Source organism: Hibiscus syriacus, unplaced genomic scaffold (genome assembly GCF_006381635.1).
Source record: "Hibiscus syriacus cultivar Baekdansim isolate YM2019G1 unplaced genomic scaffold, ASM638163v2 tig00112206_pilon, whole genome shotgun sequence".
Classification (NCBI taxonomy): domain Eukaryota; kingdom Viridiplantae; phylum Streptophyta; class Magnoliopsida; order Malvales; family Malvaceae; genus Hibiscus; species Hibiscus syriacus.
The window spans coordinates 521,920-544,372 of record NW_024063267.1 but is presented as its reverse complement, the minus strand read 5'-3'; the positions used below and the strand labels follow the sequence as shown (position 1 = coordinate 544,372).

The 22,453-nt window shown below is 33.7% G+C and overlaps 2 protein-coding genes and 1 pseudogene across 2 annotated transcripts; 2 read left to right on the top strand and 1 right to left on the bottom strand.

Annotated features, from left to right (window-relative positions):
- Positions 1-4,896: 4,896 nt before the first annotated feature.
- LOC120175399 lies at positions 4,897-8,438 on the top strand (annotated as a pseudogene).
- A 6,269-nt stretch (positions 8,439-14,707) lies between these two features.
- LOC120175503 lies at positions 14,708-15,169 on the top strand. Its single transcript, XM_039182123.1, has one exon. It carries the CDS (start codon positions 14,708-14,710, stop codon positions 15,167-15,169), a length of 462 nt encoding a protein of 153 aa, XP_039038054.1.
- Positions 15,170-18,589: 3,420 nt separating this feature from the next.
- On the bottom strand, positions 18,590-21,256 carry LOC120175574 (B3 domain-containing protein Os01g0234100-like). Its single transcript, XM_039182169.1, has 6 exons — positions 21,082-21,256; positions 20,917-21,015; positions 20,114-20,221; positions 19,806-20,012; positions 19,626-19,716; positions 18,590-19,499 (listed from the first exon to the last, which is right to left on the bottom strand). Exons 2-6 carry the CDS (start codon positions 20,986-20,988, stop codon positions 18,763-18,765), a joined length of 1,215 nt encoding a protein of 404 aa, XP_039038100.1. The 5' UTR covers positions 20,989-21,015; positions 21,082-21,256; the 3' UTR covers positions 18,590-18,762.
- Between the last annotated feature and the right edge of the window lie 1,197 nt (positions 21,257-22,453).

Genomic DNA, 22,453 nt, shown 5'->3' with positions numbered 1-22,453 from the left:
TTTGGAACATATGAATAGTTGAGTGATCATTTTGTAACTTTTAATAGTTAGAGATTCAATAAAACAACACTCTATAAACGATAGATAATTTTTTAAATTTTAATATTTGAGAGACTCATTAAATTAATACTCTTAGTTAAGGAACCATTTATATACTTCACCCAAAAATATAACACTTTATAGTAAAATGTGTCACACGATTTATAATATATATTATATTTGAAAACTAATTAAAAACCCATATCTTATAAAATATGGTCACCATTGCCTCTGCAGTACCCGATCCCGATTAATAGATCAATAGATTAGATACCGGTGGTCATAAGAAAAAACTTTTGAAAAATTTATATACTAAAATGAATCAAAACTGATAATTTAAGTACTAAATACGTAATTTATCCTAACATATATTACATTTGAGATGTTTCAAAAAAGTCATCAAAATCCTCAAATTATAAAAAATATAAAAATATCAGAAAGTTTTATTTTTTTAGAAATTTAAGGATTAAAATTTAAAAGTGTAGATAGTACAGGGACTGGAGACAGAAATTGGACAAATAATCAATCAGTAATAGTCAGTGACCGACATGTCGACCAATCGAACGGCTGGATGTGAAATGTTTGACCAACCGATGAATGAAACGTGTACTATCAGCTTTGCTCTGATCGTGGCTCTTCATTTCACGGCTGTCCTCCCCTGATTATAACGTCACGTAAAATTTTATACGGGGAGGAATTATCCAGTGGGTCTAAGGAACCTCAAGTGCTGGAGCCATCTGCACTCCAGATCCGCCACGTCATGGATTCGTGCTTATGGGTCCACTGTCCAGAATTGTGACATGACGTGGCTTGGACCCAGGGCTGATCTGGTAGGTCAAAAGACGAGATCGTAACGCGTGAATTTGTGATTGTGATGCACCGCCGTATAAAATCGATGGGACCCAATCACGAAAAGATAGATAGACTTTGCCCCCTCTAGTTTCCATTTTAGTGCTATTACGTCCCCACTAAGGTATACTATTTTTTTTATTTTTGTCCATTTTTCTAATTTATTAAATCTTATGAATGATTTCCTTTTAATAAATTAATATTAGTTTTTAATGAATGATTTTATTTATTCATAGCTTATTAAAATGTAGAATAAATAGATTCATTTAGGGAAATGATAAGAAAAGGAGAAATACAAAAGTAGGGACGGCTGAAAATTATTTAAGAAAATAAAATTTTTAAAGGTAAATCTTCAAAAATTGGTCAAAATAATAATTTTATAGGTATTGAATTGTATTTAGGTCAAAATAATTGATTACGATTATATTTTAATCCACAGTATTGACGTGATAGTCTACGGTGGTTGGTAACATAGTGTACAACATGACAGATGAGCTAAATTGGTAACTCAAACATGACAGTTGGAAGGCCATATCAGTATCGTGGATAGCCACATCATCACCATGAACTGCTACGTTAGTATTATAACGCTCAAACGACAAAAAACGTTGGTCAAAGGGCCACGTTGGGTTTGTTTTCTGAGTTAGAGGGCCACATTGAGAGATAAAATGATACAAGGGTCACATTGATTTTTTTTCAAAAGTACAGGGACCTTTGATGTATTTTTTCCTAGATTTAATTATGATTTTAATTCATTTATTGTGTTGGAATACGGACTTTAATATTTAAAAAAAAATTAAAACAATTTAATTAATTTACTTTTATAAGGTAATTAATAGACTACATCGATAGCATCCTTAATTATTGTTATTAAAGTCATGACTTATGATGTGATTTTCTTAAATAAAAATGAAAATTTTGAAGTAATTGGTTAACGTGTATTATCGACGAAATATTGTTGATTAGAGTTTTACGTGGCCATGAATGTGTGATTAAAAACTATAAAAAATCAAGTATACCACCACTTTATCAAAACAATTAACAATGTTAATACTTTTATGACACGCTTTTTTTGTACTTTGACATATTTTCGATCTTTTTTTATCATTATTTTTTATTTAAGTTTTTAAAAAATTGATTAGAGATCGTCGTGATTTATTAATATGAGGCTTATCTGTTATCATGTTGATATTCTCTACTTTGGACTATGATATTGGATTTGGATGTTTGATTTGCATTCGTAGATAGTTTTTTCACGTCGCTCAATCCTGATTTACGATTTTATCGATGGTCTTCCAATAACTTGATCCCTTTTTACCGTTCGTTTGCCGATGCAATCATATTTATTTGTAGCTATATTTGCTTGAGTTTTGGTTATGTTTTTTTAATTTTTCTAGTACGGTCCTTATGTGATCTTAAGTTATTAATTGTGTGTCAATGATTTTAGGAAAAATGTTCTAATTATGAGCTTAATTTAATATTAGAATTGTACATCTTTATTGTAATTTGCAATATTTTATTTTTAATAAAAATTATTGACTTCTATAAAAAAAACATAAATATAATATGAGAATCTACTTATAATACTTATTTATGACAATATTTTATTTTTTTGAATAATATGAATAATTACGAGTTAGTATTTCTTTAGAAGGTTTATCAATAATTGAAAACGTACACACATCCTACAGATATAATTATTTAAATTCAAAATCTCTAAAAATAACAATTTTCCATTTTATCACAGAAGTTACTTAATGGATTTTATTATAATATTTTAAAACCTATTTGGACAAGTAAAATAAAACAAAGTTGTTGAGCTTAATTAAATAGCAGTAAGTCCTTTCATTTATGCTTGCTTCTTTAAGTTAACTTTAGGTATCAAAATCATCATAAAAGTCCTTTTCAGATTATCTACGTAATTAAGTAATTAAATTATATCATTAAAAAATAAATTTAAGAAGAGTGTAATGTTATATTTAATCCCAATGGTTGTATTTTTTGTCATTTTGATCCTTTTTTTTACAATTCAATTTTATCCTATACTGTTTTTAGTTAAATTATTGTCATCCTAATGGAAATGACAATTAGGCTGGTAAATATTTCATTTTAAACACCTTCAAAAAGATACATACACCATTTAAATTTTAAAATTTTGATTAATATCTATACTATTTTAGTTTGGTTGGTATTTATTATTACTAAAATTGTTTGAAGAACATAATTTAAAGTTTGTGTTTTTTATAACCACTGATTTCCGATCTATTGATCAACTAATCCAAATCAGGCACTGTAGAGGCAAGGGCGACCCTTTCAACTCAGTTTACTCCATTCACAGTCATCAGGATTCGAACTCCTAACCTTGCTTAAGGGACTCAGTGCCTCATCCCACTAGACCAATTGATTGTTGGTATAATTTTTTTCTCATATATATAAAAATAAAAGTAAATTGTTTGACATGTCTAATAATAAAAGTTAGACCCAATTCAATATAATTTACCTATAATAATAAATTTAATCCTCAATTTTCATACATTTTATAAACTAAACTTATATTATTTTTTATTAATCGGAGGTACATACAATACAATATCTGTTCAAAGATAACTTTCAACCATTTGACATTGAACGCTCACACTCCTGACATCTTGGTGCTCGATACCCTCAAAGAATAACAACAATTTTTTTACCACTAAAGTCGCTCGGTTTGCACAAATTTAACTATTAACAATAAAAAAAGAGTCAAATTATTATTTTTCTAATAGAATTTCTAACTAAATGTTAAACTATTACGTGGTTGACATTGTATCACAATGACAATCCGTGGACATTTCATGCAATTTTTAATTTTTAAATATTTTGTAATTTTAAATTATTTAGTGATGTAACATATAAAATAAATAATTACTATGATAATACAAAATACATGTGGAGTTGAAGCTTGAATATTTAAGCTAACATTTTCGTTAAAAAAGAATGATTTGACATTTTTATGAAAGATAAAACTTAAAATTTAATTTAAAATAGAAGAAGTGTCAATTTGATTAAAAAAATAAAATAATTAGAAGACTGAATTTATCATTATATTTACAAGTAACCATGCAACTTTTATTTTCGTTTAATTAAAAATTTCATCAGTTTTCTTTGTAAAAACTAAAGTTAGTCCCACTAGTTTTCTTTGATAAATTACGTATTTAGAATATAAACTATCAGTTTTGGTTTGTTTTAGTATCTAAACTTCCATTTTTTTTAAAACCATACATAGAGTTTAGTTTTTGTTTCATTTTAGTACCCTATTCAAAATGTAATGTTAAGTTTTGAAAAGATTGAAAGTTTAGGAACTAAAACGGACCAAAACTGATAGTTTAGGTATTAAATGCTTTAAATTTTTAATGTATGATTCTAAAACAGAATGAAACTAAACGTCAGGTATGATTTTGAAAAAATTAAAAGTTTAGGTACTAAAACGGGCTAAAACTGGTAGTTTATGTACTAAACGTATAATTTACCCTAGATAAAATAGAAAAGAACATATCATCGATTTTTATAAAGTAGAAGGATGAAATTTAAAATTAGACCCTTTAATTGTTTTTAATTTTTAAAGTAACCCAACTCCCCCTTGAACCCTTCAATTCCATTGACGTTCATCCAACTATGAGAGTAGTTTCTAGGAGTCACTCAAAAAGCAAACGTTTGCAAATCAAACTTATCAAAGTCAGAATTATAAGAGTTGTTAATGAAAACCACAAATTTAAAATCAACGGTCCTTATCTATCAACTTTTTCTTTGATATATGCATCCTTCCTAGTCGCGGATCCATTAAATATTCAAAATATACACGTATCGATCTTAAAATTTAAATTTTTTAAATAATTATATATTTTAATAGTTACGTCTATCCTATTATTTTATTTAAATACTATTAATAGGTCTAATGCTCCACTTCTCCTTTCTCTATATAAACCCTCAAACTATCTCACCTCTCCCCATTGATCTTCACAGCGAAAGTATAGAGCTTTTACCATTTTTTGGCTATGGAGTCAGCTTCTCATTTGGTTTATATTATCCTCTTCCTCTCAACTCTTCTTTCCTTTCCATTGTTGAGGAAGAAAAAGATTAGAGGGGTTGAGTTCAAAAGATCGTTCAAGCTTCCTCCTGGTTCAAATACGTTGGGGAAACCCTCCAACTCTACTCTCAAGACCCAAACATCTTCTTCTTGACTAAACAGAAAAGGTTAGTCGCATCGGGGCCGGGCTATATATATTTCGGGTCGAGTCTGAGTCGAGTTAGACCCTGAGCGGATGCAATGTCATCTTGTTTGATGAATATTCTGTGTTTTCAGATATGGAGAGATATTCAAGACGCGCATCCTGGGTTGCCCTTGTGTGATGATGAGCAGCCCCGAGGCGGCGAGGTTCGTGCTGGTGACTAATTCCCACTTGTTCAAGCAGACGTACCCGAGGAGCAAAGAGAAGCTCATCGGTCCTCACGCGCTCTTCTTCCACGGCGGCGGATACCACACTCGGCTGAGGAGATTGGTCCAAAACTCACTAGCCCCTCAGACCATTAAGAAGCTTGTCCCTGATATCCAGCACGTAGCCCTTAAATCCCTGCAATCATGGGCTGCCTCCCAACAAGTTATAAACACCTTCCATGAGATGAAAAAGGTTTGTTTATCCCGAGATAATTGCATCGCACGTCCTTAATAAAGACATTCTCATTAAGTCATTAAAATTTCAGTCAGGTCAGTTAGGCCAGTCATGTTTTATAAAGCGTGTGGTCGAGTCCGAGTTTAGGGTTTTTTAAAGTATAATATCATTATATATTTAGAGATAATTTTTATATTATTTATATATATTCAATTAGTTCCCTATTTTATCAATATAAAATTATTTTTTTATTATTTAGATTGGATAAGATGCGAGGTTTGAGATTCATATCACATGAGACTTCCCTAAATTTTGGTTGCGTCGAGTAGGATTTGAGTTAAGGGAGTATGCTTCTTGGTTTGGGTCGGCCGGTCGGGTTGGCCGAAAACTCAATCCAACCTAACCTGTTGTTAACCCTAATCCTTATATGGTATGAACGGCCCGTATGACCAATTTAAACTATGTGTAATAGTTTGAGGATGTATAGTGAAATTAACCCTTTTATCGATGCTAGCCAGACCCTGGGACCTTTCTAACATGTGGGTTTGTTTGACTTTCCCCCCCCCCCCCCCCACAGTTGTCCTTCGACGTTGGCATTTTATCCATTTTTGGTCACATAGACAGGGTTCAAAGTGATGTTGGAGGAGAACTACCGGCAAGTAGATAAAGGTTACAATTCTTTCCCAACAAACATTCCCGGCACTGCATATCACAAAGCAATCCTGGTAAGAAAATTACACCCATTTCTCTCACTATCTTTTATTAGACGATAAGTGACGGATCCAAAAATATTTTTCAAGGTGGACACACATATTTATTAATCATATAATTTTTTTGTACAAGATATGCACAATTAAAATATATAATTATCGGAAAAATTTGAACTTCAGTACTAACCTTGAATCCATAATGGATCCGCCACCACATACAATACCATAACCATGCACTCATCTGATGCTTTGTTCTTTGACTTGTCCAAAGGCGAGGAGGAAGCTGAGCGAGATTTTGAGCGAAATAATCAGCGAGAGAAAAGAGAAAAGGGTTTTGTCGGAGGACTTGTTGGGACATTTTTTGAATTTTAGGGACGAAAATGGACAAACTCTGAGCTATGACCAGATCGCTGATAACATTATTGGAGTACTTTTTGCAGCACAGGACACGACTGCCAGTGTTATAACATGGGTTCTTAAATTCCTACATGATGACCCCAAACTTCTAGAAGCTGTTAAGGTAACAATAATCATGGGATCTTCCACTAGGGACTAGTTTGTTACAAAATTTTATTGTTATATCCCGATTTTGTAATTTTCCAATTTCATTTCTACAGGCTGAGCAAATGGCAATATATGAATCAAACAATGGAGGAACAAGGCCCCTAACATGGGAACAGACAAGAAGCATGCCTCTTACACATAGGGTATGTACAAATGTAAACTTACGCATCGAAATAAGATTGAGTCGGAACTCATTAAATTTGAATATTTTAATCATCACTAATTTTACGAGCAATCATTAATTGTGGACCGATCGATTAAGTATTTATTAATGCCTTGACAAATATTAAGGTTCGAGTCTTACTAGTAGTTCTCGATTCGGATCGAAAATGATGTAGCTTGCTTTGCAGGTGATACTAGAGAGCTTGAGGATGGCAAGCATCATATCTTTCACATTCAGAGAAGCAGTCGTTGATGTGGAATACAAGGGTAATTAAAGGGGTGCTTAATCTTGAATTTTTTTGGGTAAATTTCACGTTTAGTACCTAAACTTTCATTTTTTTTCAAAATCATACTTAACGTTTAGTTTTTCTTTCATTTTAGTACCCTCCGTTAAAAACTTTTTTCTGTTTCATTTTAGTACCCATTCAAAATTTAACGTCAAGTTTGAAAAAATTGAAAGTTTAGGCACTAAAACTGATCAAAATTGATAGTTAGGTACTAAACACATTAAGTTTTTAACGGTGGACTACTAAAATGAAATAAAAACTAAACATTAGGTATGATTTTGAAAAATTGAAAGTTTAGGTATCAAAACTGATAGTTTTGTTACTAAACATGTAATTTACCCTATTTTTTATATGTACTGCATTAATTGCCATTAATATGGAATATTGTTTTGGTCTCTCAGGATACTTAATCCCCAAGGGCTGGAAAGTGATGCCACTGTTTAGGAATATTCATCGTAACCCTGAATTCTTTCATGATCCTCATCAATTTGATCCATCTAGATTCGAGGTATTTTTATCGAACTTCCGTCGATTCTACTACTATAATCAGATCGAGTCGAAATCTATTAAGACTCATAATTTATCGATTCGAGCAGGTGGCGTCGAAACCCAACACTTTCATGCCATTTGGAAACGGCGTTCATGCTTGCCCCGGCAACGAGCTGGCCAAGCTGGAGGCTCTCATTTTTATCCACCATCTAGTAACACACTTTAGGTATATACATATTTTCACATTTTGTTCATAGAGGGATAATTGGGTTAATTCTACTAGATGTCCTCCAAACTATGTTCTATATTCTAAAGTGGTCCTTTATATGAAAACATTTTAATCAGACCCTCAAATGCTTAATATCTTATTAAGAAACCCTAAATAATTTGGAAAGTCCCTATAGGTATTTATTGAGGATGTGTGATGATAAAGTTTTGGAAATTTGCAGGTGGGAGGTGGTGGGTTCTAAAAGTGGAATTCAATATGGCCCATTCCCAGTGCCTCAACAAGGACTCCCAGCCAGATTTTGGAAGGAATAAACCAGTCCTATTCAAGATGTTTGCCCTTAATTTAGTTATTTAGTTCCAAGTATGGGAAAATTGCTACCCCAGTCCACCATTGTATCAAAGTCCCCAATGAAACCCCACATCTTTCTCACCAATGGGGTTTCTACACATCATATTACGAGTTCCCATATATAATAAAATATAATATTTGATGTATTGTATATGTATATAACTTTAAGGTGTTCATGTCCAATTCGTTTAGCATGCATAAACATATTAGTTAATATGTTCAAAAAATGGTAAAATTACGCCAGCAACTCTTTAGACTTCACAATTTGAACTCCAAAATTTACCTGTATTCAATTTATTCTCAATCTGCACCGATATTTAAAATATAAAAAATGGAAAGTGGGAACTGGATAAACGAGCTTATAAATGTGTCGATAAACGAACTGATTCATCAACATAATAAACGAACACAACACTTATGTATGTTGTTCGATGAACATAAAAATTTGTTTATATTTATTCAACTTAACAAATAAACATAAACAAAAGTTTTTGATTAAGCTAAGGTGAGTACAAAGTAGTATATTTGTAGATACTCTCAATTATTTAACAATGAATGATCAATCACCCTGCTGAAGCCGTTGGTGCTTGAACCCGTAACCTCTATCAACTTAACTACTTAGATAAGTTAATTCGTGTTAACATAAACGAATGCTATACAAGTAGTTCATCGAACGTTATGTCATTTACACTCTAAACGCGTGTAATATGTACATATTGATTCTTCACGTGGATGTGGGCAGAAGTGGCCATCATAATGCCAAGCGTCTGGCCTTCACATTAAGCAGAGAGTGCCCTCGTGCTGGTGGGCACATTCCCTGCACAAAGTGCCGTCAGAACCAGGCAGCCAAGGGCACAATCCCTGTTTAAGGGCACATTCTCGGTCACATAACTCCTAAGCATACGGCCTACTACTTTGGTTCTTACTTAAGGCCCAAATGTTTAAGGGCACTATTGTTGGAATAATCTGAGCAACAAGGACACTGTACTGTATTCACTGGACCAACTTCGACTTAAATACAAGTCATTATCATATGACAATACATATTATCAATTAACATTTAACAAAGTGATTTTAATAGAATAATATTAATAATTTAATTTAATTCAAAAAATGAATTAATTTACAATGTAATTCTTCAAGAGTCCTCGCGATAAGTGATAGGTGACATGAACAATGAAACTTAGTGGACCAAATTGGAAATTAAACCTTAAAATTTTGACTCAATGAAACTTCTAGGAACTAGCCATTATCATCACTTGAACCATGCCCGTCTTCATCAAGAACATAAGATATATGATTCACTCAAAGACGAATTCAAGATTTTATTTCAGAGAGAACAAGCTCAAATTTATAAAATTTTAGGGAGTCGAACTTAAATTTATAAAATATTGGGGACGAAAACAAAATTTCAAAAGAGAATACTTAAGAAAATCTAAAATATATGATAATTTTATGTATTTAAAATTTTTAAAGGGGGTGACCAACCCTAGGGATGGCAACGGGTCGAGCTGGGTCAGGATTTTGGTCAACCTAACCCGACCCGAAAAATATGTATCCTTCACTCGAACCCGACTCGACCCGAAATATATATCCTCCATCCGACTCCAACTTGAATTTTTAGAGTACAAATCCGACCCGACTCGACCCGACCCTGTATAAAATAAGGACTTAATTAAAAAATAATAAATTTTATAAAAATTACATTATTATCCATGAATCGTGTTGGATCATAAGTTCCATCCCTCAATCTTAACTCGACCCAACCCGAGCTTGATTTATTTTTTTAAAATTCGACTCTATCGTATTGTGTCGGGTCAAAATCTATCAATTTCAAATCAAATTATCATCTTTAACTGCCCCACCTGACCTGTCCAGGTCCATCCCTGCTTTCCGTGACTATAAACATGGCGATGACACGCATGTATGAACATGGTATCACATTATCATCACCTAGCCAATCATTCATAGTGCCACAGCTGTACCTATATTCACATGGCACCATCAACATCATGACTATATAAGTTCATCGTACGATCAAAATCGTGTTCAACCCCATATTTATTTGCATGCTTGTAAAATTATTTGAATTTACGTATAAACATCGAATATGATTACGTGTCACGTGATCTTCTCTTTCAAGACTTTATTAGAATTGCTAATCTTAATTAGCATGAGGATCAAGTAATTTAACTTAAACGGAAACATAACTGACGACCAAATTTATCCATTAATGGTTCGTGGCTTTCCATTAATCAAGTGCTTGTGGTAGTGTCTTTTAATGTCGTGTTCATTCTCGATTTTTCCGAATTATTCCAGATTATCTTTGACTTAATGAGTTGAGTTCGAGGATTATTGAACTCGATTTGATTCAAAAATTTTAAAATAGAGTTCAACTCTGTTCTAAGATTCGCGAGCCTAAAAGTTTTAAGCTCAACTCAGACTGGGAAACATGAATTGAAACTCGTAAAAGTTTGAAATGAAAAAAAAATTCTTAACTCGATTGAAGCCTCAAACTCGAGCTTGAACCTTAAATACAAAAAAATCTTAAAATGTATTTTTTTTAAAAATAAACACATATATGTTAATATTATTAATAATTTATTTAAATTAAAATCTCAATATATTATATTTTCAAGTTGCTCGAGAGCCTTTCGAGTTGAGTATCAAGTAACTCGTTTTATCTCGTTAAGAACTCGAGTCCAGCCCATTCAAGTCGAGTATTTATCAAGCTTTGACCAAGTCGTTCTCAAGTAACTCACGTTATGTCTCGTCTCATTTACATCCCTACTTATTAGGGTTTGATATGAACATGAGTGTTTACTTGTTATCAAAATGAACAAAATTAAATCTTGGATAAACTACACTTTGATACTAAATTATTACTTATATTTTATTTTGGTCTCGAACTTTATATCTTTTTTCAAAACCATACTTTATGTTTAGTTTGAGTTTTAATTTAATACTTCGCTGTTAAAAAATTATTAGAATTGCTGACGTGATATTTTTTAATTTATTTTTTTGAATGATGACATGACATTGCCTTATGATAACACATCAACTTTATCGATAAAATTTTAATGATCGAGTATCAAAATGAAACCTAAACTGAATATTACATATGTTTTTTTTAAAAAAAAATAGAGTTTATATACCAAAACGAAACAAAAGCCATAATTTAGTTCCTAAACATGTAGTTTAGCCTTAAATCTTCTATGTTCTAAGTTCGACACGTCTTTCAAATTGTTTCTTAAGAAAAGGATAAGAGAGAGAATTTAATTCAACTCAATCGAATATTCACCTCCACCTTTATGACATGGACATTGATGACCATATTGGGCTTCAGGGCCGAATTGATATTATTGTTGGACATTTTGTTTCAAAAGTTTGATATTTTGCCCATTCTTGTTCGAGTGGACTATACTGGAACTTGTAAACATGTTCCATGGACTCGAGAAAGAGAATTCTAACAAAAATAAACTCTACTTTTGTCATTTTCATACAATAAGTAGACTCGACGTTTTCAGTGGAAGACGCATGGAAGACATGACATTTTTTAATGTGTTTGTTTGAGGAAGACGTCGAGTCTTCCATGCGTCTTCATGAAAATGCCGTCTGATTCATATGTCTTCTCCTTTTCATTGTAGATGCAACTCTATTTAAAAAAAAAATTAAAATTCGATTCTCTCTAGTTGTGATTTTTTTCCCACTTCCCCACTTGAGTGATTTTGTCTTTAATCTTCATTTGAAAAATATTTGAATCAAAATGAATCGATTTTTCGAAACGAAACGAGTTTTGCTCGCCCTAAACTACCCTTCAAACCATCAACCCTAACAACTAGTGGCAAATCATGCTTCTTGGTTTACTTTTCCATGGGTTTTCACCCAAAATCAAACACAAACAAGCTCGTGTCGATTCATGGTTATAAATAAAAATACAAAGAGAACCAAACCTAGTCCAGTTTGCATTCAAAGCACCTAATTAAGAAAGAATTGGGTTTTCTTCTTTGAGATCCAACATTGTAAATCGAGCCTCATCTTCAACCCCAAAATATATATAAAGATGATTCTTCTTTTAGATTAGGATTTAACAAAGGCAAGGTTGTTATCCTAATGGGGGACCTAAATGAGACACAAACTGCCCATTTGGACCAACATTTTCTCCATTAGACCATGAAAAGTTGGGCACCTTTGGCACATTGTCTTCACTTTATATAATCCATTCCCTCTTGACCCTCCAAAAAATGGTTGTCCCTTGTTCCCATATGTAATGGGATAAGGGAGAGGTAAGATAGTAGGTTGCCCCCAACACTAGGTTGAGAGCAGCTTCCGTAGGAAACCTTCAAATTATGAAATACCCTCCATGAGACTCGATCCAACGACCTCAAGGTTAAGAACCTTATGCTCTACCAAGAGAGCTGGATGGTCATTTTCCTCTTGACCCTCAAACTACCCCTAAACATGAGAATGGTACACTTGTCAAATTCCCGTTTAGGGATTCGATCGAAAAAGGTTTAATTTTGTTCTCGGTGCTTGTACTCTTTGCACTTTTAAAATTTAACCCTTTTGTTTAAAATTTTGAGAAATTTTTAGTTTGTTTACTTGTCTGATTTAGAAGTTAAGAGTTCAATCGATAACATTATTAACGAATATCTATTAATACTCTTATTCATTATATTTTAACTTTTAAACCAAACGAGTAAAAAAACGGTTAGTTTAGTACGTTTTTTATCTAACAATTCGGATCAGATACTTCAGAGGCTCATTATAGAGGAAATCCTCCCAACCCAATCTACTCCATTTACAATACCAAAATTTAAACCTCTGACTTTACTTAACAAAAGCTGAAATATTTAGCCTATACGCTTGGGTTGAAAAGTGCTTTTCAGACGAGTTTTTTTTTTCTAAAGTTATCCGTTTAGTGTCATTCATGTCTTTAAAATCGGTTTTCGACCCCAAAACACTTTGAAATTGAAAGTAGGACTCAATATCAAAAATTCTAAAGAGTATATGGACGTGGGCATAATTAAACCTCAAAAGGAACCCATTGAGATGAGAAGGAAGAACCATGTGAAAGGTCAATAGGTGAGGGGGGAAATTATCGATGGTCAAATAGATGAATAAATTAAACCCTTTTGCATGTTTTGTGTATGCATTATGGTTTTGTTGTATAGGTAAGAGTTGAGGAACTTTATTTCTACTTAAATCTTTACCAGCTAAGGCTCACATGGAGCAATAAGAAGACTTGGAACTCATAGATGGTTGGAAATGGCAAAACATAATGTTAAAATATAGGAACCCTAACATGGGGATTTGGGAAACTCACCATACAAAACATAACCAAAAGTACAAACATGTAGGTAAATCATTGCTTGTTCTTCCTCTTCCTTCTAGGATGGGGGTAGTTGACAATGAAGGTAGTAATTGTCTCACAATATTGTTTCGTTAGGAATTTCGTAGTGAAAAATAATTAAAGCGTAATCAACATAAAATAAAACAGTGTAAGAGACGAAATTTAACGTGGTTTAATTTTGTATGTCGTCATAGATGAGAAAAATAATAATCTATTATAAATGTAGAGATCATATAAAAAATACAAATAAAAATATATATAACAATCCCAAAAATTTGATATATATCAAAATTCGATGTGTCTCAAAATACTCTCCCGACTAGGGATGGGCATGGAACCCGAACTCGACAGGTGAATTATATTTGACTCGAAAAAATTGAAATATAATTTATATATTTAGGGATAATTGCAATTAGATCCCTTAATATATTATTTAGGGATAATTGAAACCATTGTTAAATTAATGGATAAACTATACATTTAGTATCTAAATTATCAGTTTTGATATGTTTTAGTACCTAAACTTTCAATTTTCTTAAAATCATATCTAACGTTTAGTTTTCATTTCATTTTAGTACCCGCCTTTAAAAACTTAAGGCGTTTAGTACCTAAATTATCAGTTTTAATCCGTTTGAGTACCTAAAATTTCAAAATTTTCAAAACTTAACATTAATTTTTTAACGTGGTACTAAAATGAAACAAAAACTAAACTTTAGGTAGGATTTAAAAAATGTAAATTTAAGTACTAAAACGAACCAAAACTGATAGTTTAAGTACTAAACACGTAATTTACCCTAATTAATTACAAAGTTAAAAAGAGATTTTTATTTTAATCCACATTATCTTATAAATCTCATTACATGACAAATCTAAGTAACATGAGATGTCCCCGAAGAGCCGAATATAAAATCAAACATCTCCATGTGGATTCTAACCCAATGAAACAGCAACTTTTCATTATATATATATATATATATATATATATATTGTTTTGTGAAGATATATTAGTAAAGAGGCAATGCCTGAAGATGTTCAACAGTGAACAGCAGGCAGATGTGTTTTGTTGTTCAACAATGGACCCAAGGATTTCTTTCTCCAATGATTTTGCAGATCCTCATGTAGGGATCAAGTTCGAGAGCAACTACCGCGAAGCTCCGGTGTCGTTAGACTTTGAATTCTCGGTGAACAACTACTCCATGATACCTGCAGATGAGATCTTCTTCAAGGGTATGTTAGTGCCCTTGAAAGGTACTGACCATGGAAGAAAGCTGACTCTGAGAGACACACTGCTAGTAGAAGACGATGTCGACGGCTCGTTCCCGAGCCTGCAAAAGGGTCCGGGGCGGTGGAAAGAGCGGTTGGGGCTGAAAAGGACTAACGTGGTGTCCAAGAAAAAGGATAGAAATGAACATGTGCTTGAGAAAGTAGTTGAAGAGAAGGGTGGTATGCCTATGTTTCTCCATGATGAACATCTTATCAGCAACACATAGGGTGAGATTACACTACACTTTATCTTCTACGAATCCATCCCTCTACTTTATAAAAATTGAGAAGTTAGTCCCTCTAATTTGTTAAAATCCGATTCAGTACCCGTATCGAGTACCACTGAAGTTAGAGAGACCAAGTTAACTGGGGTATTTGGCTAACTCTGTATAGGGTACAATATAAAGGGAGTTTACATTCAAATTTTAAGGTAGCTATTCACTTTGCTTGTGTGTTTCTTCTTCCTACATCCTCTGTCATGTATAAATGTCTGATTTTAGGGATCTTCGCTTTCCATCCATGTATTCTATTCGTTTGTTTCTATAATTTTCAATTTTCGGATTTTCTTTTCTTTTGGCTTTTAATTTTCTAAATTTAATCGCCCTACTTATTTGATTTAAAGGAATGATTGTTATCCCTAGAGGTCCCGGGTTCGAGCACATTATATGTCAGGAGATGTTCAAGCATTCATTGTTAAATAGATTAAGAGTCCGATACTACCTTATAATCACCCTTAAATTAATAAAAAAAAACTTGATATATATCGAAGTATTTTCATTAAATTTGGATATGACATTCTAATACTAAAGATGTTTCAAAAATCATTTTCCATATTCAAATTAAGGAAAATTAATTAATAGTTTTATAAATTACATTTTTAAGTTTAAAACAGAGTTAAGGATTATAAGTAGAAAAAACTACTATCAATCGGTCCAACAAAATGAGTCGCAACATCCTTAAACAACAATAGAAGAACTAATTTCAAAAGTCCCAAGAGTACAGGGACTTGAGGACTAATTAGAACTTCAATATAAAAAACAACATATTTGTAATGCACAAGTTCAATGGAAACTACCATGCAGTTCACGTAGTTGGTCCCTGTGGTAACAGTAGTAACAGTGGCAAATTCATAACCTTTCCCCATGGATTTATTTCCACTCCTCCTTTCTTCTAGCGTAGATAAGAACTTGGCTTTCTCTGCTATCCAAGGGCTGGTCACAGGACCCTCCTGCCAAAAGACACTAATGAAAGAAAGATGCCCAGTCCTGTTGCCAACAGAAAGAATCTTTTGAGAAGAAAATTTATGCCTCTGCATACTGCCATAATCAATTCCACTACCGTCTTTATCTGCTGATATGACCGCGTACAAACAAAGATTACCGAAGTTCAGGTGCAAAGAACGTGTGCCGGATGAGGCTAATTGTTTCTGCAGACTTCCATCAAGATGTGGTCTATTGTCTTGCATTCCACTCTTTGATGGTGAAGGCGAAGAAATATCAAGAACAATGAATTGATCCCATGAAGGGTATCCACCATCATCTTCATCACTCTTAAAAGGGAAACACAGAATTATTCTTGCATTGGAGATTGATATATTACCTCGCAAAGTTTCTGCAGAAGCAAAGTTTGTAATGCAAGTGCTAGAACTTCTTTTCACGTGAGAATGAGATGACTCACACTTCTTGTAGGAACTCCTACAACTTCCTTCAAGAGATCTGATAACATCTTTAGCAAGGAGAAGCCAAACCAAAAAGTAAGAGGTGGCAGTTTCAGGGAAAAAGATGTCCGCCCCGAAAAACTACCACCAGAAGAACTAGACCTCACAGTACACTGGCAGTAGGTGACCCCAGAGGTTGTAAACAACATAATTTTGACCATATCACCCTTGTCTCTGAGTGTAGAATTGGTAGAAACCAACTCACATAATACGTCTGGTGAACGATCTCCAGTAGATGAGGAAAACAGTGGCAGAAGAACATGAATGTTGGAACTGGCATGTATTAGAACACACGAATGATCAAGATCTTCATCGTGAAAGGACAACACAATAGAAATTCCAGCAAAGCTTGCTTTAAAATTAGTTTGAACATGCTGCTGTTCTGTTCAGAAACAAGGGAAAGTACATGTCAAACCAAATTACTCTCTTAAGCACTACTATGACCAGATGTGAGCACCAAGATTGAATCTCCAATCATGCTCAAAGTGCATTGCAATCTTCTAGATGTTAACTACAGGTCTTAATTTCAAACACCAACAAGCATTGTTGATTGATCAAAACAGGAAGTACATAAAACTAACTTATTTGGCTCTTCCTTGTCCTACAAAGAACTATTACTTAAATCCATTCAATTCGTCCTAAAAGAATTGAATTTCAACCAGGCACAATCAAAGATGAAAACAGAGAACTTACCAGTCCAGATGCAAGGCTAGATGCAGCAGTTATTGCACTGTAAATACAACAAGCAAGCTTGTAAAAGATCCTTGTAGGATGCACACGAAAAAAAAAAAACAGAATTGGAGATTTTGGATGTTGCAATTTGTAAAAGCCAGCTGTTATATATATATATATATATATATCTAAGGGTTAAATTTTGTAAAAGATCCTTGTAGGATGCATTTTTTATGGATTTAATCCTTTATTATGATTTGATCATTTTTGGCATTCACTTCTCCAGAGGTGTATAATTATGATATATATATGGGTAAATTTGCATTTAGTACCTAAACTATCAGTTTTGATCCATTTTAATACCTAAACTTTTAATTTTTTTTCAAGACCATATCTAACATTTAATTTTTGTTACATTTTAGTACCAATTGTTAAAAACTTAATGTGTTTAGTACCTAAACTATTGGCTATGGCCCGTTTTAGTACCTAAAATTTTAACTTTTTTTCCTTCAAAACTTAACGTTAAATTTTGAATGATGGTACTAAAATAAAATAAAAAACTAAATTTTAGATATGATTTAAAAAAAAAAGTTTAAATACTAAATAGACCAAAATTAATAATTTACCCTTATATACTCACGTCATTATTAATGTAACTTAAGGGTTTAAAAATATTAATGTAACTTAAGAGTTTAAAAATAACACCAATATAGTAAAGAAACGATTAAAGGGTTGGTTCAAGTAGTAAACAATTTGATATCCCTTAAGTAAGTCTTGAGTTTAAGTCTGTGTATATGCAGAAAATTCCCGTTGGGAGACTCATCCACCAAAACTAGATATATGATGTGAATCGGTTCAAATTAATTAGGACAAAACCTTGAAACGGAGGGTAACAAAAAAATTTACATATAAAAGAAACGGAAGATAATATTTATAATCTTAATAGAATACAAGAACAAAAATATCCCTTAAAAATCTTAAACAAAACAGTACAAAAACGAGATGTACGTCAATCTCTCATTTCTTTTAATTAGGTGTGTAAATGAACAGAATGTTCGACGAGTCGTTTAAAAATCGTTTGGTGAAAAATTCATATACTTACTAAATGAATGAGTGTGAACAAGATTTTATGTTCATTTAATTGAATGAATGAACACGAACAAAAAGCTTATTCGTTCATTTATGTTCGTGAACGTTCGGTAATCGGTTCGTTTATGTTCACTCATTTATATAATTATATTCAATCCAATATCCAAACTTGTTCAAGCTTTTCAGGGTCCTATTAAATAGAAACTTAAACTATTTTTACAACAACTTCCCTATATAAGTTCACATGGACTGATACACATTTATATATCATGGAGGACATTGAACTATATCTCTTTGGAAAAACTTTAAAACGATGAGGAAAGCCGCCGCCGATGCTGATGATCACCATGTGGCGGTAACCTCTTCCTGGAACATGAGCTCATACTTCTCGGCATTTGCCTTCAGGGTTTCTATCTCGGCATCAAGCTCACGCGTAACCTCTTTGAGTTTCGCAAGCTTCAGTTCGAGGGATTTTTTCTCTTCTTTCATGCGAGTATGCTCAGGACTTGCTTCATACTTCTCCGTATCTGTAGCCTCCTGTAATTCCGAGGCGAGGGTATCCAGCCGGTTCAATCTGGCTCGAAGAAACCCGACATTCATGCCTAACAGCTCGAAGCCTTTCAGGGTCTTGTCCCAGAGCATATAATCGGCTCGAGAGGTGGAAATTTTGCAGGCTCTAATAGCCTCTGCAATGCTAACTGTCTCTATTATTATTTCAGCTGCTAATTTACCAGTAATACTCTTTAGAAGATTATCATGGAGAAACGAGTTCTGGCTGGAACAAAGCTCGTAGTACTTAGTTCTATGGTACTCCGAGAGCTCGGAGTCTATTCTCGAACCATTCACTATAACGATGAAGCTGCCCATGCTTTTGACCTCTTTAAAATCAATAACAGATGCCAAAGATTCGATACCATCATCGAGACCAGAGCAACGATCCTTGCGATAGACAAAAGGCTCGCTAGTGGAGTCCAATACCATCAGGCTGTTATTTTCAACATTGTCATCTGGAGGGTCAAGTGGAAAACGATCCAAACACTTGGCCTTCTTAGAGGGTCTCTTTGTCCGTTTTGTGCGGACTTTTATCATTGTTTCAAGTTCAACATTCCCGGGAAAACAGTGGACACGATCGGAACAACAATGTTAGGGAGCTTTCAACTTATTAAAAGGGAAAAGAAGGAACAAGAAGTTTAAAGAGAACATACTCGAGCGAATCGGTTTCGCATGAATATTCACATCTAGTGAAACAAAAGAACTATCGACTCCGTTTGCTTTGAATGCTCTGACTATGTAAACCTACAAGAACGTAATGGAAGCAAATTCGTTTGAGATGGTAATATAGGGAAGTCTTCATACAAATATGAGAGAAATAAATCGAATAATACCTTAAACTTTGAAGAAGTGACCAAATGGAAAACTAGAACATCCCCTTCGACGAGTTTATGATTAGACGAGAATGCTTTCCATCCGGCACTCAATGCCGTCCTTTGTGCAATATAAGATGCTTTATATTCTTCCCCATTTTCATCTTCCAAAATTACTGTTGTATCTTGCTTGGGCATATGCAATTTGCAGAAAGGCATAGGAAGATGCTGTCACCATAGGACTAAAGGGTTAGAACTTCAAACATATAAAGCTTTCCGGAACAATCGGTATCATTCCGAATCGATTTGTAAACATATTTTGAGCTTACCAGCCAAAATCCATGGGTAACGTTCGAGCGAACCATGGTTTTCGTACAACTCGGGAATCTGCCGGCTATATTTGCTTGAAGATCCTCCACTTGCTCCTTAACATTAGGCTTGATATGATCAAAGATAAACACCTTTAGATTTCTTTTATTTGCAGCATTTCATGAGAAACTAACACAAGCCATAAATCCTAACTGAGACTTGAAACGATATAACTAATCCTAACCGAGAATCCATACGAAGTGTGGAAACTATAAAAAATGTTCATTAACCCTGAGGTTCCGGCTGAGCTCACAACGCCAACGCTGTTATCCGACAATCTAATGAGAAAAGGAAAACCTATTGGAAACTCAGGAAACGGCAAATTGGGAACCAGCAGGAGACTGGAGTTGCCATTGATGTCAATGACATCATCTACATTAGATCAACTAAAGTGCTTTGACACATCCTAGGAAAGATCTTCGATCCTGTCTGGTTTCTACAACAACAAACTCATAGTATTACCGCATCCGTTCTAGCAAACAAATCACAACATAACGTCCGCAACATCTGGGACAGCAATTTAGTACTACGAACAAACTACTTAAATCTAAAGCTAACCCGAGCTAGGGTTGTTCCTCGGAGAGTCCTGATATCGGACAGATAACCCTGATATCGGGTTCATTGAGATCCCTAGCTAAAAAAAAAACAATTCGGAAACCCCAAACCTGAACAATTCTTACATAACCTAAACAGGGAAACAACATTCGGCGCTGATCTCACATCGACAAGTGAAGAAATCGTGTCGGAAACAAGGTGTTCTTACTTGTGGGTTAGCATTATCAGGAGGATCCAACGACATTTCAGAAATCCGAGGCTCCTCTGTCTTCGTTCTCATTGACTTTCACCTGTGGGACAATCTTTGCTCAGGACAAACAGATTCACAGAAATCCGAGGCTCCTCTGTCTTGAAACTGGAGAAAGTTACGAACCTGGTACTGTTTTTTTAAGCTTTGGGTGTTTGGTTTCAGGATTTTTTGGTTTTTCTCTCTCCAAGTTCTTGGCTTTGTTCCTGACGGTAAGAAAAGGGAATCACTGTGATTTCTTATAAGTGATGATCTGATGGGTTAAAGCTAGAATTTGATTTACCGTCGTCGAGATTTTCATTACAGGGTTCGTCTTTGGTTTTCTAAGACATTATTTCGATTGTTCAGGAATCCTGAAAATCGATTAACTGAAATTTAGTGGATTAGTTTTGAGAACAGACATCAAGGATAAATTAATATGGTTGTTTTCTAGGTAAAAAAACCATAAAAAGTCTCTACTTTTTAAAAAAATTAACGTGTTACTCGTAACATTTTTTTGTCTTAATATGACTCTAACTCAGAAAATAAATCGTAAGTGGTCTTTCGATTAATATTTTTCGTCATTGACCGATATGATACTGACGTAACAATTTATAGTGTTGACGTGACAGTTTACGATGTTGACGTGATAATTCATTGTGGTTGATGATGTGATAGATGATATGATAGATGAGTTGAATTGGTAACTTAAACATGACAGATTGATGATCATATCATTATTGTGAATCGACACATCAACACCGTAACGATTAATTACGGAAAACATTGGTCAGAGGGCTACATTGAGAGAAAAAATAATAAGAGGACTACATTAATTTTTTTTCCCAAAAGTACAAGAACATCTGATATCTTTTTGCTTTGTTTTAATTATTTAATTATTTTTAAGGTAAACTACAATAAATGTTTATGTTCGAATAGTTTTTTATTTTTTCCACTAAAGTTTTAAAACTAATGAATTAGTCATTATTGTTGTTTTATAATAAATTGACCACTTAATGTTAATAAATCGTTAACGTGGGTGACGAAAAACTTACCTTGATTGTTAATTGTCATACTGGGGAGCTTGTAGGACTTCATATTGATCTGACACCTATTCAGTTTCAGTTTCATGCCTCGTCAAAACTTAACCAAGAAAATCATTATGAAAGATGACCAATAACGTCTTCTTCACCATCATACCCACCAAAGAACCAAACTCTCTATCACCGAGCTCTTCACTCGTACCGCCATCTACACTATTCTCGTCTTGTTTAGCTACGCCATGAATTATCTCTCTCATTCATCTCCCATCTAGTAACAACAACTTCTCAACTAACTCCTCCTCCTCTCTGTACTTGATAACTTCTGAATTACAGCTTGATGCTCCTAACTAGGCCCATCCAATGTCAAGTGTAACATGCGATATGTGGCCTCAAAATTTAGAATTCCTACATATGGTGTCACTTAGCCGCGTCCATGTACAACATTTGTTCTCTAATGGCATTTTAATTCGAAGGGG

Bases quoted from the DNA above. Each gene is read 5' to 3' on its own strand.
- LOC120175503 (XM_039182123.1), top strand. From the start codon at position 14,708: ATGTTCAACAGTGAACAGCAGGCAGATGTGTTTTGTTGTTCAACAATG.
- LOC120175574 (XM_039182169.1), bottom strand. From the start codon at position 20,988: ATGAGAACGAAGACAGAGGAGCCTCGGATTTCTGAAATGTCGTTGGAT. The intron at 20,013-20,113 runs GTAAGCTCAAAA...CTATGGTGACAG, and splicing joins TTACCCATGGATTTTGGCTG to CATCTTCCTATGCCTTTCTG. The intron at 19,717-19,805 runs GTATTATTCGAT...ACGTTCTTGTAG, and splicing joins TCACTTCTTCAAAGTTTAAG to GTTTACATAGTCAGAGCATT.